At 42.2% G+C, this 18,056-nt stretch overlaps 1 protein-coding gene across 1 annotated transcript in view; it reads left to right on the top strand.

Annotated features, from left to right (window-relative positions):
- The window catches only part of PHAF1 (phagophore assembly factor 1), a 42,901-nt gene that overhangs the window by 18,217 nt on the left and 6,628 nt on the right, over nt 1-18,056 (top strand). The window contains exons 5-13 of the mRNA XM_081015854.1: nt 3,102-3,145; nt 4,457-4,536; nt 6,961-7,055; nt 8,628-8,725; nt 9,714-9,826; nt 12,748-12,881; nt 13,579-13,662; nt 14,522-14,604; nt 17,195-17,238. Coding sequence (XP_080871980.1) covers nt 3,102-3,145; nt 4,457-4,536; nt 6,961-7,055; nt 8,628-8,725; nt 9,714-9,826; nt 12,748-12,881; nt 13,579-13,662; nt 14,522-14,604; nt 17,195-17,238 — 775 coding nt within the window. The remainder of the gene's footprint in view (nt 1-3,101; nt 3,146-4,456; nt 4,537-6,960; nt 7,056-8,627; nt 8,726-9,713; nt 9,827-12,747; nt 12,882-13,578; nt 13,663-14,521; nt 14,605-17,194; nt 17,239-18,056) is intronic.

Here is an 18,056-nt window from a genome sequence, read left to right on the forward strand (position 1 = left end):
GGTGGCACTGTGGTGTAAACCACTGAGCCTTGGGATTGCCAATTGGAAGGTCGGCAGTTCGAATCGTCGCAACCGGGTGAGCTCCCGTTGTTCGGTCCCAGCTCCTGCCAACCTAGCAGTTCAAAAGCACACCCAAAAGTGCAAGTAGATAAATAGGTACCACTCCGGTGGGAAGGTAAATGGCGTTTCTGTGCACTGCTCTGGTTTCACCAGAAGCAGTTTAGTCATGCTGGCCACATGACCCGGAAAAACTGTCTGTGGACAAACGGCTCCCTCGGCCCGTAAAGCGAGATGAGCACCGCAACCCCAGAGTTATTTGCTACTGGACTTTACTGTCAGGGGTCCTTTACCTTTTAAGTCCGAAATAACAGAAACAGATGCCCCAAAAAGCTATTCCGACTTATTGTAGACTTGCACAACATCACTTAAAGTACTGTACATGGGTCTACATCAGCCACAACAGTCTGTACTAGCAACAGCTTCAGAACAGTCAGATATGACCATGCAGTGTCTGTTACAGTTGCCCAGTCTAATGGTTATGAAGGCATGGAAGTGGTTGCAGTTCAGACTGCAAAGGAAATTGTCACAGCCAACTGCTCACCAAATGAAATCTACATTTCAGCATTTTGTGCAACCTCTGGGTGAAGTCATCTGGAAATGCTTATGATGCTTATGATACTTAGGACTATTCTCAGTTTCATGAGATCCCAAAGAGGTGGTGGAAACTGTTAGCTGGTGTTAACTGGCAATGAGGACTTGAGTGTTGGGAGGGCAAACTTAAACTTAAGCCAAGCAACCAAGCAAATTGTTCAATACAAGGCTGTATTATGTCTTGATTTGTTTGTACTTATGATTACTTTATTGTGAAATGGAATGGAGATTCTTAAATATGCTAAAAGCAGTCCCAGATACTACTTCATCTTAATAGTAATTATCTGTTCTCCCACCCAGTTCTTCCTCATGAAACCTGTTGACTTTTATGGGCACCAGTGGGAGCATTTCTCCTAGTACTAATAGCAGCTTTTAAGTAATGGGTTTTTGTTTTGCAATATATGGTAGGGAAGAAGAGTTAAATTCCCCCTCCCATAGCAAAGATAAAAATAAATATATGTGCCTAGTGTAACATCTAGTTAACTAGCAATGTGTGAACCCACTTTCACTAAAATCATGTTTGAGCCACTGACTACAAGCTTCTTCCAGCAATGATGGGGGCAGGGAGGAAATCACTTTTTAAATATAATACTCAGTTTCCAAATGTTTTAGCACATGCTCACAGTGCCACTTGGGAATTGTGGAGCTGAGAAAGACATGCAGCAGTGAGCCGTGCTCCTGTTAACTGTGGGACATTAGCTCTGGCCCACCCTTATTGACTGTTGGACTGTGGATGAGGCCTCAGCAACTCCAGACGGCTGCAGTCTTGCCAACCAAGTGTAAGAGTGTAAGACAGCTGCCACTCTAGATCAAGTACCTGTTCCAGCGGCATCTCTCTTCCCCTCCCCTCCACAACCTATATACCCACACCGTGGCTGATCTTTTGATCAGTGGTACCAAAGGCAGGCCTTATAAGCTGCAGTTTCTTCCCACGGTTCCCTACTATAGAGCATCTTTGGCGGAACCTCAGGATTTGTAAAAACACAAAGCATCCATATAGAAAGACAAAATGGGGGAGCCCAAGGTCCTATCACTACAAAGTCTGCACTTGGTTGGTTGTGGCAAACCTTTTATATTCAGATAGAAAGTAAACATATACATTTACAATCAGATTGTTACCAAAACTGTTTCCTAGAAGGAAGATGTTAGAGATGAAAGCATTGCTGCAAACAGATCTGTTCATATTGAACTAAGATTTTTTGCCAAAGATTTTTCCCCCCTATACTTTTTGTGCCCACGGAAAGCTGTTACCTTCATTAAATCCTATTAAATTCTGTGTTTTTTTCTCCTTTAGATGCTATAATGGACATTTTAATTAGTTAATTAAATTAATATGCTCAATAAATGTCTGATGTCCTTAGTGGGATAGATAATCAGCATGGTTTGCTTCTGCCCCATATTTTGGTCCTTATTTCACCTTTCTTTTCTCTTACTCACTCCCATACATTCATTTTTGCCCTCCTCTTCCTATTTCCCTCGCTGCAGCCTCACTCTGGTACTTACACTCATATTCTTTCCTATTTTCTAAGACTTTGGCCTGGTTTGCAGATAATGCTAAAGGATGGTGGTTACTACATTCATGAACTTCTAGACTCACATGCCATTTCTCTACTTCCTCTAGCTGTGAAGAGGATATTGGAAGCTTTTAACAGTTACTTGCCATGTCCAAACCTGCTGTGTCCAAACTCTATTGCTTAAGGAAACAAACTGACTTCAAACTGTGGTTAATTAGCCGGACTTATTTCCTCAAACTGAAGTTCTTAGTTTGGATAAAACCAGAGCTTGCTGAAAATGGAAGCAGAAGCTTCTGGTCTTCTATCTGTGGCTACAGCAAAGAAGAAGAGCCCATAAGTCTGTGTTTGCCAGAGTTCATACCTGCAGTACTAAACCGTCACATACTTGTTTATTTAGAAAACTTGCATCCACCCTTCCAACCCATTTGCCTTGCTCAGGGAAGCTTACAACAATATTTTAAAAACCTGCCCCATAAAATCAGAAAGCAACAGCATTCGAAACAGAAAGAGACACAGTGTACAGACCCTTATTTTAGAATGTTTTTATTATATAACCATCATCTGCAAGGCAAGGGTTGGGCGATATCTTGGTTTTCAACATTGTGATATATCAGCAGCTAAATACCATGATATGTTGAGATACCACAGTGTCTGCAATGTATTTTGGCTGCTTCTTCCTCCCCACCTTCCTGCTACCACCCAGCCCTACCAAGCCCCAATACTGTTCCAGCTCACATGAGCTGGAGGGGCATCAGGAGCTGGAGGGGCTTTACTGAACTGCTCAATGGGGTGCAGGAAAAGTTATTCAATACTTCTCAACAGTCCTGCTGTTCGTGTGTGTCCATGTATGTGTGTCCATGCATGCATCTCTCTCTATCTCTCTCTCAACACCAGTCTTTTACTTTTGTAATAATGGTATTTTTCCTGTTTTTTTAGGTGATTGAAGTTTATGACTTGACTAAAGTGAAGTTAAAATATTGGTAAGTGGTCAGTCAAATAAATGTAGCCACTTGTTCCTTTTCCCCCTCTTAGGGTTGGCAGGACATCTGCCATTGAGAGAGAACAGCTGAAAAGTCACTGAGCTAAAAGATACCCTGTTCAGCCTTATCCCATCTTGGCTTAAGAAACTGAGACGAGACACTCATCTCATCTTCGTAGCTAACATAAGACGTATGCTACAGTCCTCAAAACTATGGTTTACCTGAAAGAATCCTGGAAGGGTTTGGTGAGGATGCTGAGATTTCTCTTTTGGAGATCTCCAGCCACCTTTACAGTTTCTTAGGGAAAGGGAATGGTCTTTAATAAGGATCTGTCCTCAGGTGATCTTAAGGCTTAAGCTGTGCTCTTCTACAAATTGTCCCTCAGCTAATTTTTGTGTGCTCTTGTGTGACAATGCAGACAGATATAACTGCTGAAAACAAGGAGCGGGGAGAGAAACTGGCTTTAAAAGTGGCTTCATTTCAGGCCCTCAGAATATCTTACTCTGCTCAGTGAAGCACATAATTGAAACAAAAGCCTCTCTTTTCCTGTGTTTAAAAATGTATTGAGTATATTTCTACTGTGTTTTTCTTGGTGACTTTCCAAAATATCTTCATTCATAAATTTCACAAAAGGCTTCATGGAAACCTCACTGAAGCAGGGTTGCGCAGAGCATCCGTATAGGTACTATTTCATTCTGTAGAAGGGGAATAGTCACCTGCTTCTCTGAGTGACTGTAAAAATAGTTAAGTTTGAAATGAATTGTGAAGATGAAAGACTCATGAAGCTGTTTTATAAGTGACTTTGAATACAACAAATATTTGATCCAATGCTGATTCAGAGACTTACACCTGGCAAAGCCCCAGAGAGGGACATGTTAATTTTTTTTCCATAGCGACTCAGTTCAAGGGGCTTCAATTTTGGCCACTTTGTTTCTGATTATTCAACTGGAATATTGCCAACTGTCTGAATATCTAATATTTTGGTTTCAAACTTTAAGAAGTGTGATCATGATGACTTTCAAAATATCACTAAATAAGGCTTCTTGATATTCATGCATAAAATATACACACTTCTTTCAGATAAGTTAAAACAATGAGTCAAAGAGAGTCAGGTTACGTCTCCAATGCACATAGAGGCTTTCACAAGAGACCTTGCACATTGTTCACTGATTTGTTTTGAATTATCTTATTCAAAAGTACATTAGCTGTCCACCAACAAAAGCTGGGTGTTGTGTTTGTTGATCTCTCATTTGCCTTTGACTCCATTGACTGAAAGCATCCATGGCAATATTGATTTTTCCTTCCTTCCAGTGGTGTCCATTTTAACTCTCAGGCTATTGCTCCAACCATAGAACAAATTGATCAGTCTTTTGGAGCAACACATCCAGGAGGTGAGTTGGCAATTCTTGGCCCTGTTCACATGTGGATATTTGGTCGGTTGTGCCTCTGGCTGTTCCCTATGCATCACTGGAATTGAAAGTCAGATAGACCAAAGGGTCTCATTCACAAGGGATTATTTGTTTATGAAGGAGGCTTAAACTTGGTTTTAGCTTTCTATGTGCTTCATGATCTATCTTGCAAAGTGTGATAAAAAATGAGTTAGTAGAGGCATGAGACTGACAATATATATATTTTCAGAGAGCTGAAAAAAATTGTATGATAGAACCATTGATGTTTATGGTTGATTTGCTTATGTTGCCAGAGGTTCCTGGAAGGCGGTCTGGGATGGCTCTCCCCACTGGCTGGACAGGCAGGGTCCCAAACTATGATCCTGCCCAAGGGAGAGGCCATCCTACTCTTATCAGACAAGGTGGTACTTCAGCCTGATATGACCTTTATCCTAAAGCAGGGGTGTCCAAACTTTTTTCAAAGAGGGCCAGGTTTGATGAAGTGAACATGCATGAGTGCCGAACAAAGTTATTGACCTTTTTTTTAGGATTCAAATTGTTGACCTTTTTTTAGAACCACGGGGAGGAACTGCCTCTGGGGGCCGGATTAAACCAACTGGTGGGTTGGATTAGGCCCCCCAAACAGACTTTGGACATGCCTGTCCTAAAGGTTAAGACCATCTTTCACAGAGCTCACAAAGTGGTTCTGCCTTAATTTTGTCCTACTCCATTGTCAACCATGGTCCTGGCACTCTGGATGTTTCTGCTTGGATAGGACTTTGGCCTTCCTGAAGTCTGAGGCCATATTTGTTTCCTTCGATGGGTAAGGGCTAGGCAGAAGATTTCTTCCTCATCTTCAGCCATCTCTAGGAGGCTCAGGGAGGCAATAGGGCTCTTGAAAAAGTTCCCTGTTTGTCTCTTGGCCTGTTTTTTCCTGTGTTAAGTCTTCTGGACCTGGGCCTGTTGGAACTGGTGTCCTCCTATGTGGATGGAGTCCATGTGGTTTGATGGGTCATTTTTTCTGTGCTGGCTGGTCTGGTACGAGTGGGATGGACCCTCCTCTGGGTAGGATCATCATTTTGGGACTCTGCCTGTCCAGTCAGTGGGAAGAGCCATCCCAGACTATTGACTGCCCTCCAATAACCCCTGCCAGTAGAAATTCATGGTAAGAATTTTGACTTTGTCTCCTGTGGCATTTATGCTTTATGTTTCATTAATTTTTTTCTCTGGCTCTGTTATATTCTCTAGTCAAGCAGGTTTTTCAGGTAGCTGTAGTGGGGAACCTCAGGCCCAGGAACCAAATGCAACTCCAACTCTCAGCCTTTCTATCTGCCTCTCTATACTCCCTCTTTTCCTAAGCTATGCCAGTCAGTAGCCTTGCTGTACATCCTCCTTGAGTGGCTTTGCTTGGCTGTAATGTGTCCTTGAACTCTGAAAATGCTTCCTGCTTGCCTGGCTGGATGATAGAGAGGGGTGCAATAGTGTGTGTAGACACAAGCCTACTGTCCAAAGGTACAGCCATTGCTTGGCCCACTTTTGCCTGTGGCCCCATCCACCACTGGCATGTGACTCTTATAAGGTTGCCTAGAAGGCAGTGAGGTTCTTGGGCTGAAAAAGGTTCCCTATACTTGCAATAGTGCTTTAGAAACTTGAAAATCCTGTTTGACTAAAGCTGTGAGTACACCAAAGGAAACAATGCCTATTTCAAAACTCCTTCAAGTCATCAAGTATTATCTGTCTGCAATCAGTGTCATATGAATATGTTTGGGATGAGACGAAAAAGCAGATCTGTGCTTACAGAATTATAAAACCATCAGATTATAATGATATTGCTTCAGACCACATGCAGAGGCAACAGTCCTCATTACAATTGCTGGTTATATCAGGCGTGTGCCCTCCTTCCTCTCATAGTAGCGATGAATTGTATCTACTGTTAGTTCTACTCAGAGTAGACTTGACCTGACTAATGGCCAAACAATAACAAACCCTGGTTAAGAACAACCCATGGTTAGCATTGTCCTTCATATACACATAATGCTACACTACAATTTCACCAAGCCATGTGAGGAAAGTGGGAGAAACAAGTAGGATGGAGCCTGTGCCTGATGGGTTTGCTATGCTTTTTTCAATCCTACAAATTCCATAGTGATAATGAGAATAGAAAAATCTTGTGCTGTTAAAGAAACAAAAGGTTAGTTCATATATCTGGCACTTGGGCATTTGAAAACCTCCTATCTGGCCTCATTAATTATCCCTGTTGTTCAACCCCTGGGTTTTTGCCTTTAGACAGGTTGAAGCCCCAACTGCTGCTAGATGTTTCATAAGCACTTTAGGCATAGTTTAATGAAGAGCTAAACTGCTTGACAGTACTGTCAGATTGGAAAGGGATAAATTGCTGTTCTTATATGCATGTATGTGTGTTTCCAGTGTACAACTCTGCTGAACAACTTTTCCACCTCAACTTCAGAGGACTGTCTTTTTCCTTTCAATTGGACTCATGGACTGAAACTCCAAAGTATGAGGTCTGAAATCTTCTTTGTTCATAAATACATTATTAAACAAAGCAGTCACTTTGTTTTTAAAGACTTGTAATTGTCTTTGTGCCTTAATTTATTGATTTTTGAGATATGTTGCTTCCCCTTTAAGCCTAATTCAGCTGTCATTGGAACTGATTTCCAAACTATAAAAGTATCCTGCAGGCTGACACACACTCCCTCTCTCCGTGCCACTTGTTCCCCCCTCTGCCTTTTCCTGCTTAGTGATAACTATAGGTTTACTGTGATACCTGAACTGGTATTATCATAGTTAACCACTAACCATAGTTTAATCTCAAATCAGAGATTGGAATCAGAGTTGCTTCAAACTGTTGGCGGTGTTAACAAAAGCGGGGGGGGGGGGGAGCGTGAATACTTTTTCTAGGCTGCATAGTGTCCTGGTCAAGGAAAGTAATAGTCCCTCTCTTCCTGCCAACCTAGCAGTTCGAAAGTGCCCAGTGCAAGTAGATAAATAGGTACCGCTCTGGCGGGAAGGTAAACCAGAAGCAGCTTAGTCATGCTGGTCACATGACCCAGAAGCTGTACGCCAGCTCCCTCGGCCAGTAAAGTGAGATGAGCGCCGCAACCCCAGAGTCATCCGCGACTCGACCTAATGGTCAGGGGTCCCTTTACCTTTATTCCACCATGGTCAGACCACACTTGGAGTCCTGTGTCCAGCTCAGCGATTGCCGGCGGGGGAACAGCTGATAGGCTGCCTGTTAGACACGTGGGGCTGTTAGCCTCTGGGCAATCCTCCCTGCCCCCCAATTTCAACAAGTCAGGGCAATTTCCCCCCATTTTCTTAATTTGGAGTCCCCAAAAATGGGAGGCATCCTATACATGGGGACGTCCAATACACAGAAAAATACAGTAATTGAACAAAGTACATGTGGATTTACAATAGGCTCCCTAAATCTTCAAATCAAGATTCGCAAATAATTTTTATGAAAATTACCGTTTTACAATAACTACATTGCAGTGTCTGACACCTCTGAAATTAGGGACCCTGCAATTGGCTAACATTCTGGGACCACTGCAATATAGATTGGTGTCCATCCTTTACCATGGATTGTTTCTTTTAAAATTCAAACTGCACTGCAAGACAAGAAAACAACAGTAATATTCCTAGTTGGAAGAAGTTTAATGAACTACTAGCCTCCTAGCAGGAGGTGCTGAAATTAATCTCACATCCAAAATAGGAGGGGGAAGAAAGGATGATGAGTGGGGGGGGGGGTCCTGCTGTCTATGTCTGTTAATCAGCTACATTCATAGACTACTGAGAAGAAATGGTTTGTGGAGTATGTGTGCCATGGGATCCACTGTGTGTGTGTGTACATGTACATGCAAGTGACTTCTGCAAGTTCTTTCAGGGGGTTTTAACTGCTGCAGGACACGTCATGGGGGTTTTAATCTTAGTTTTGCTATGTGGAGAGATAAAGTTTTGCTGGTTTTTGAAGATCATTCTGACTCACTTGGTTGTATGTGGTACAAGATTTAGTATTATTGGACTTAAAACTATGTGTTGTGCAATCAAATATAATTTTAATTTAACCTTTCCAGCCAAACTTTGCCCATGGCCTAGCTTCCCTGCAAATTCCCCATGGTGCAACTGTGAAACGTATGTACATCTATAGTGGAAACAGTCTTCAAGATACCAAGTAAGTAGCTCTTATATTTTGGGAAATATCTCCAAATAGATAAATAGTGAAAGTCAAATCTCATGTTATTTTATGTGCATATAATTATGTATGCTGGCTATATTTAGCTTTATTACAGTATTCAAGTTTACTTGGCTATTTACATAGTCTATCATTTTGTGTTTAAGCTTTTTCAGGCAAGTCCCTTTCCAGATTAAAAGTACAGAGCTTCTTCACACAATAACTTACCGGTACCCTGGTATTTAAAAACATACCAACCAACCCTGCTGGTTAACATGTTCAAGAGTTAATTGAGCCAAGCTTAATTTAAGCTTCTTCTCAAACCATGAGGATCTGTAAAGATAATTTTTGAACCCAAACTATAGTTTTATCTTCAAAATGTGCAGGCGAAAGCCATGGTTTATAGCTGCTTATTTGCTTCCATTTGGTCAGTGCTCTATTCTGAAGATGCAATAGCCTCTGAAGGCAGAATGATGTTAATAACCACAGTTTATCAATTCAGACATCTCATCAAAGCATTGTTTGCAAACCTATTGCAAACTATGGTTTCTAATTCTTGTTTGCTGGCCAATTGCAACCTATGCAGTTTATCAATTTAACCATAGTTAATCTTTCTCAACCATGCTTTATCATTCAAATTCAGCCATAACAAGCTCCCTACAGTTACTTCCAGTTAGAAATCCAGTTATTTGAATGTTTATAGTGTGGACTTTGTTGTGTGGTAGTTTAATTTAAATTTTAACATGGGCATTCTGTTGTGTTGCTGGCTGTTGAGCATAAATTTAGTAAATGGTAAGGTTCCTTTAAAGAATGCAGTTCTTCTCTTTTTGCTTCTTCATCTGTAAGTTGTGTTTGCGACACCACTATTGAGTTAGGGCTGTTTAGTTAGATAGCACTCGCTATTGGTATAGAAAAGTGAACCGGAAACAATGTGTTGCTTAGCACTAATCTGCATATTGTTTAATTATACATGATCTTGCTGTTTCAGGGCTCCTATGATGCCCCTCAGCTGTTTCCTTGGAAATGTGTATGCAGAGAATGTTGATGTTCTGAGAGATGGAGCTGGGCCCTCAGGTTTACGGCTTCGCTTACTCACTGCAGGTATTAGTGAGCAGAGGTTTCCTTTCAAAGGCACAAATGTGAATATGGGCAACCTATATATCTCGGAATCTCTCAAGTACTTACTTCTGATTACTCTGTCACCTCCTCTGTTGGAGATGACTCGTACATTCCAGGAAATGTTGCTTCAGTTGATTCCAAGTTCATTGCAACACCATTCTTGGTATAATGAAACTTTGTCTTATGTGTAGGGGTGTGGGTTCTCCTTGAGCAATAAGTAAGTCTGACTGTCAAGCAAGAATTCCTGCAAAACTATATATGAACCAGATTCACAATCAGAACCTTTGGGAGATGTGGAAAGATTCCCAGGGATTTAGCAGGGTTGCAAAGGGAACTAGGAGGTGCTCTTTACCACTGTAGAGACATAGAAGCCTAAAACTGGATCAAGAGTCAGTCAGCCAGTAGTCAGATGTCTATTAGAATTCAGATGTGACCCCCAAACCATGGTTTATGAAGTCATGTTGTAGCCACACCAACACCATATATCTGACCATCATTTGCAAGAGTCCACCAAACCAGGATATGAAACCATATTTTGAAGCTGATTTGGGATGTTGCTCCACCCTTGAAGGATTCTGTTTTGGGAAGACACCTGGGGTTTCTAGGGGAGGAGGCTAACCATACAAGTTTGCTCATAAGTCTCATATGAACACAAAAGCCTGAGTGGAGTTACCCAGAGTTTTGGAATACGTTGTCAGCAATATGCTGATGACACACAACTCTACTTCCCCTTTACAACTGCAGGCGTGGCAGTGGAAGTGCTGGACCAGTGCCTTGCCTTGGTAATGGACTGGATGAGAGCCAACAAACTGAAGCTCCGTCCAGATAAGACTGAGGCACTACTAGTGGATTGTTCCCTAGACCGTATGGATGGGAGGTTGCTTGCTCTTGATAGGGTTACACTCCCTCTGAAGGAGCGGATACACAGCATGGGGGTATTCTTGGATCCTTTGCTGTTGCTTAAGGCTCAGGTGGCCTAGTGGCGTGGAGTGCCTTGCATCAGTTTGGGTTGGTGACCCAGCTGTGCCGCTGCCTGAACAGGGATAGCCTCACTTTTATGCTAAGTTAGATCACTGCAATGCACTATACATGGGGTGGTCTCTGAAGGTGGTTTGGAAACTTTGGCTGGTGCAGAATTTAGCAGCTAGGCTGCTCACCAGGGCAAGACTGAGCATATAACACCAGTCCTGGCCCAACTGCATTGGCTGCCATGAGCTTCTTGGAGGAATAGCAGAATCACCTATGAAATAGGTAAAATGAGTGCAGTTTCAATCCAGCCTTTGGTTGAAGGTTTGGTGTTAGTTTATTTGTGGATACTGTAATGAATGGAAAGTTCATCAAGTCTTGCTTCTGTTCACTTGACGATTAGCATCACAAAATGAAGGATTTTTGGTTGTCTTGATTACAAGATGAATAAAACTGTAGCCAATTTTAAGTGGAATTTGCTTCTATTTTTACAGAGGAGGCGAAAGGAGAGCTGCCTAGGACAGGGATCATATATCCTGGTAATAGTAGGAAGGAGTTAGCTATTATCCAGAAACTGTAAATGGTTTTTCAAGGTAGAGTGTGAAGTCCAGATAACATATATACATGCCTGAAATTTAAAGAAAAAGATGTTGGATGTATTAGCTACTCATTATTAGCTTTATGCACTGAAGGGTTAACTCATGCATATCAAAACTCAGTTTTAAAGTGAATGTACTTCATTTGGATGCCAGTGTATCTAAAGAACTCCCAGTCTGAGAGCAGGACAATGGAAAGGGGATTCATAATTAACAAAAATGTTGATCCATGTTAAATTTATGTAAGGTGTATACTATCATTTAAAATACTTTCACCTATGGCTTGAAAAGAGATTGTGGATTTTTATTACACTTCGTGTAGTAATAAGCTTGCTGAAGCCCAGATGCTGGTGTTATCACCAGCGTGGCCTTATTAATTGTCACCGTGTTGATTTTAGCAAATTTTCACAGTGTGTCATTCTTTCAGTTTGTTTCCCTCGGACCTAATTTATCTGGAGTGTCACACGGTTACCCACACCTGCTGTGATGGCTGGGGTATTGGACTAGGACCAGGAAACTCAAACCCACAAAGTTCACTGAGTGATCTTGAGACGGCCACAGGCACTCTCAATCTAACTTGCCATCTAGTATAGTTTCATTGTGAGGTTAAACGGGAAAGGATGTGTGTGTTGCCTATAGCCCCTATAGGGTGGGGTAAAAATGTAACAACCATTCCTGATAAAATATGGATTAATCTAGAGTATCTTTTATAGAAGGGTGCTTGTGCATAACTTTGGTTGCAAATTATTTGACATTTTAACCCACACTTCATGCAGTGAATAGTATTGTACTGCATTGGGCCATTTCTAAAGAAGAAAGAGCACAACCCCAGCCCCACAGAAAGAGCACTTCTGCTCTTCTGCAACTCCTCTTCATTTCAGTAGGACCCAAACAGAACGGGTGAAAATGGATGTTTCAGCTGCATGCTAATCTGCACCAGCCTTCCCCAATGTGGTGCTCTCAGAATTTGTAGTCCAAGACATCTGGAAGCCACCAGATTGAGGAGGACCAGTGTGCATGAGTTTGAATAATCTGTCTTCCACAGGTTATTTCTGAGAGTTGCTCCAAAGTGGCAAGTGTGTTTTGTATATTTCTATTTAGTGTTTTGTTTTTTTCTAATTTGATTCTGCTAATGTCACTTACATCCTGAGTTACACCTCTCTGAAGTTGCTCATTTTTATTTTTATTTGTTGAGAGACTTCTAAAATCTGCCACAGTGCAATTTCTGTTCTCGTTTCACTCTTTTGGTTAGCTGGATGAGAGATGAATGCAGGCTTCCGGCCATACCAACATTTTGGAAGTTTGGTGTCCCATCTATTAACACCTTCCCTTGTTTTTCAGGTTGTGGCCCTGGTGTATTAGCTGATGCCAAGATGCGGGTATTTGAGCGCTGTGTTTATTTTGGTGATTCGTGCCAAGATGTTCTGAGCACTTTGGGGTCTCCTCACAAAGTTTTCTACAAGTCAGAAGATAAGGTTGGACTACAATAACAAGTTAACACAGATTATCTCTGTGTTAGGCTACTAAAATTAATTTTTCAATATCCCTACAGGCTTGGAAGTTCTTTAATAAATGTTAACCTTCTAACTGCCCTGTGGCTTCAGTTTTAGGACAGAGTCTTGTCTTCTCATCCTGCCTCACCCCAGTTTTTACTAACAGTATTTTATTTATTTATTTAGTAGATTAGATGGTAAACTGATGTCTGGATTGCACTGTTCAGATTATGCAGGATGATGGAAGGTTCCATCATAACAGACCTACAGAAAACTAGTATGTCAGGAAAAGGCTAGAGTAGAAGCAGTTTCCCTGACAATCTACTTTTTTGTGCAGGGATTTCTCCCCCCCCCCCCAATGTTCTGGTATGCAGGAGCCATGTTGAGTCCAATTTCCCCAAGGTACCAATGTGCAGGAAAAATAAGAAGGGAGGGAAAGAATACAGGGATCTCCACAAATGCACTCAGGTGATGCAAGTTAGTGTTCACTGAATGTGCCCAAAATGCCCAGTAATCAAGGGCAATAATGGTTGTTGGACCAGAACAAATTTCTCGTTTCTGCCATAGAGGTAACATAGTCCATTCAAACCAGAGGAGCATATTGATGAAACTAGACGATCTACTTGTCTCCTTATTTCCAAAAGCTGAAGTGTAGATTTGTTTTGTTTGTTTTTTAAAGATGAAAATTCATTCACCCTCGCCTCACAAGCAGGTTCCTTCAAAGTGCAATGACTACTTCTTCAACTACTTCACACTTGGAGTGGTAAGTTGCAAACATTGAAAACAAGGGGTCTCTTTTTTCTTTTTCTATTTTGCTTCCATCTGTGCACAACTTTCATAATGCCTGTACCATGTTAATCAGTTAATGCAGGAATCAATGTTGTCCAAATCCTTCAGAGCTCCTTTGCTGAGAAATTTGAAAATTATCTTCCTGTCTTTGTCAGTTTGATTAGTGACACATTAACACAATTAGTATCTCATGGGGCCCATTCTATGTATTTGATATTCAGCATTTGCAACATCAAAACATAATCCTTCACACTCAAAAAATGTTCTGGAGAAAGGGCAGTGCCACTGCCTGTCATCTTAAACACAAATGGGAGAAGGCAGAGAAAATTTTCTCCAATTACCGTATTTTTTGCTCTATAAGACTCACTTTTTCCCTCCAAAATAGTAAGGGGAAATGTGTGTGTGTCTTATGGAGTGAATGCAGGCTGTGCAGCTATCCCAGAAGCCAGAACAGCCAGAGGGATTGCTGCTTTCACTGCGCAGCGATCCCTCTTGCTGTTCTGGCTTCTGAGATTCAGAATATTTTTTTTCTTGTTTTCCTCCTCCAAAAACTAGGTGCGTCTTGTGGTCTGGTGCGTCTTACAGAGCGAAAAATACGGTAGTAAGGGCAGGTCCCAGGAACTTGGAGGTCTTAGCTTTCACGGTGATTTTTGCATAATATTATATCCTCTTGCTACCAAATAAGAAAACATCTTGAAATCATTGCTTTCTGAGCCCACCTGCATACATTTCAAAAAGCCCTGTCCAGGACTTTCTGTTCATTTATGGGAAGCTGTTTAATCATTTCAACTTTGTGTGGCTCATTGTTTTTCCTTTCTCAATTTCACCCACAGGATATCCTTTTTGATGCAAATACTCACAAAGTGAAGAAATTTGTTCTACATACTAACTACCCTGGTCATTACAACTTCAATATGTGAGTAGAAAGAGCTGTATTGCCCAAACCTCCGTTGCAATTTGGAAGGCAAAGGGAAGGGAGCATCAAGGAGAAGGCAAAGAAACCGGTGCCATGCTGAATCCCCACCAGCAGTGCCTAAGCTCTTTCTGGTTTCTAAGCCTTCATCAGATGTTACTCACATTTCCACAACCTTTTCTGGTTAGAATCTTCTTTAAAACAAACATGAATTTCTCTGTATTTTAAATTCCCTGCAATATACTGGATTCTTCTCTTTGGTTTCTGTGTTGTCACTTCTCGACTACAGTAGTTGACTGTTGCAGAGCCTGGGACTAATGGGTATCAAGAACCTCTTTTCCCTGTGAAAGATGTGTTGCTGTAATTTGTCAAAACCCAGTTTTTTAGGAGATCAGTGAAGGTAGTGTGTGGAAGTAACACTCTGCTCATTCATAAGACTAGATTTCCCATCTTACGTCCCCAAAGAGGAAACTTGACTCATCCCCCGCCTCAAAAAATCCACCCATAATTCATGCCTGATTTTTAAGATTTCTGCATGGGAACCTGTGAAAACCTAATATTATATTATATTATATTATATTATATTATATTATAATATTATATTATATTATATTATATTATATTATATTATATTATATTATATTATATTATATTATATTTTTATTCATATTATATGCCACTTAACACTGTATTTTCTAAGCAGTGTACATTGGGATTACAAAAGAGATACAAAGGATAAAGTCAATTAAAATTAACCATAGAATCAGAAAAGCTTACTTAAAATGCCTCCTGAAATCAAAAGTCTTCACCAAACACCTAAAGTTCCACAGAGAGGGGACCTGTTTGATCTGACCTGCGAGGGAGTCCTGCAGAAGTAGGCCCACAATACTGAATGCATGGCTCCTAGTGGTAGAAGCAAACTGTGCTTCTGTGTCATGGGCACCACTAGCAATTACTTGTTTGGGGTAGGGTGCTTAACATTTGGGTGGGAGGTTGTCTATAACTCAGGAAACGTACATGCTTTGAATGCAGGTCATCATGATTTCAGTCCCCGGTGCCTCCAGTTTTTTTAAAAAAATCACATAGCAACAAGTGATATGGAAGACTCTCTGCCTAAGATCCTGAAAAGCTGCTGCCAGAGTAAACAATACTAGAATAGATTAAAAAATAGTTAAGACCTGGTGTCAGGAAGCTTTCAGTGTTCTGCATATTTGCTGTGGTATCTGGCAGCACTCTGGTTGCCGCCAATTAGGCAGCATAATTTCATGCCAAACTGGTATGGCTGGCAGAAAGCTATGGTAAACATTCAAGCAAGTACCGTATTTTTCGCCCTATAGGACGCACCTGCCCATAGGACGCACCTAGTTTTCAGGGGGGAAAATCAAGTAAAAAAATATGATTTCCCCCCCGCAGCTCTGGGAGCAGTGGACAGGCTGCACGCAGCCTGTGCGCTACTCCAAGACCTTCTCCCTGCTTTTGTGGGAGGTGGCGGAATTCCCCCACCTCCCGCAAAAGCCCACAGGAGCCCAACGTGACTCCTGCGGGCTTTTCGACCAGGAGGGAGAAGGGACTGAAACGGCCAATCAGTCCCTTCTCCCTCCTTGGGGAAAAGCCCCCAAGAGCGGCGCGCTCTTTAAAGGGTGCGCGGCTCCTGCAGGCTTTTCTAGGAGGTGGGGGAATTCCCCCCCCCCTCGTAGAAAAGCCAGCAGAAGCCGCGGAGCCCCTTTAAAGAGCGCGCGGCTTTTGCGGGCTTTTGCAGGAGGTGGGGGAATTCCCCCATCTGCCGCAAAAGCCCACAGGAGGGAGAAGGGACTGGCTCGGCCAGTCAGTCCCTTCTCCCTCCTTGGGGAAAAGCCCCCAAGAGCGGCGCGCTCTTTAAAGGGTGCGCGGCTCCTGCGGGCTTTTCTAGGAGGTGGGGGAATTCCCCCCCCCGTAGAAAAGCCAGCAGAAGCCGCGGAGCCCCTTTAAAGAGCGCACAGCTTTTGCCTGCTTTTGCGGGAGGTGGGGGAATTCCCCCATCTCCTGCAAAAGCCCACAGGAGGGTTGGAGAGTAGCGGGAAGGCGTCGCGCGGCTTCCTGCTGCCCCCCATCCTCTGGGGCTGGCGATGGGGGAAGCGCTGCTTTCCCCACCGCCAGCCTTGAAGCCGGGTTGGAGAGTAGCGGGAAGGCGTCGCGCGCCTTCCTGCTGCCCCCCATCCTCTGGGGCGGGTGATGGGGGAAGCGCTGCTTTCCCCACCGCCAGCCTCAAAGAGCAGACTCTCCTGGCTTCAGCGGAAGCAACGTGAAGCCTTCGGAGCGCAGGCTTCGGAGGCTTCGCGTTGCTATCGCTGAAGCCAAGGATCCTGCATTCGCCCCATAAGACGCACACACATTTCCCCTTCATTTTTGGAGGGGAAAAAGTGCGTCTTATAGGGCAAAAAATACGGTACTAGACTGTACAAGAGTGGAGAATATATCTGTGACCAGGTCAGGTTACCAACTTCTATTATATGCAATTATATTGTGCTTCATTTAGAATGGGCTACTTTTGAAATAGTAAACCTCATTTACGCTTGTCCTTTCTCGCAATAACTCTGCAATTTAAATATTTCAGTTACCATCGTTGTGAATTCAAGATTCCACTAGCCATTAAACGAGGTAAGAAAGAGGTGCCTGAAGTAACCTGAAAGTTAAAAGACTTAATAGGAGTGGGTGAAGGTGTTAAACACACGCTAGTGGTAAAAATTAATATGCTAAGCAGTCAGAGTGAGAACAGGACCAAAGTTGCACAATGTCAGATAATTAGGACGGCAGATTCAGGTTCTCCCACACTGTGGGTGTGTTAACAAAGAAACAATTTATGGAGAGGAAAACTGAGCAGCAGCACTTCCGAGAGATGTCAGCACTGCCCAGCGTTCACACCCCAAAGTGTTATTGTAATACAAGAGAAAATATTTATCCGTTCTTAATGTGACATACTTACAGGATGCCAGTGCAACTCAGTGGACAACAATACTAGGTCTGGGTTGAAGTGCTGACTGAGCTTTGGACACATCACAGTTTTTCCCTGTTGAGGCCCTTTAACGTGCAAGAGTTTGTGATAACTTACCTTGACGGGTTGTTGGGAGTATGAACAGGAAGGAAACCTCATTCATGTAGGGGTGGTTAGAACAGTACGTAATTGGGATTTGTATTGTAGGTGAAGTAAATCTCAGTTCAAAATCTGGAACCATTCAAAGGTCTTGGAACCAGAATGATGTAAGGGTGATTCAGGAAGCTCTTTTGTACAGATGTTATATTATTTATTTTCTGGGGGGCAATCAGTGGCACAAACCAGGAAATGCAAGGTTTTTTTTCCTTCAAGAATAATAATGATTATTACATAATAATAAAATATAAATAAAAATTATAATACTATAATTTCACTCTTGGCTCCTAACTTAAAGAAATGAACCTGTTGTCAAAACATTTCCCAG

This window comes from Podarcis pityusensis, assembly GCF_964106645.2.
Source record: "Podarcis pityusensis genome assembly, chromosome: 8".
Taxonomy (NCBI): Eukaryota; Metazoa; Chordata; class Lepidosauria; order Squamata; family Lacertidae; genus Podarcis; species Podarcis pityusensis.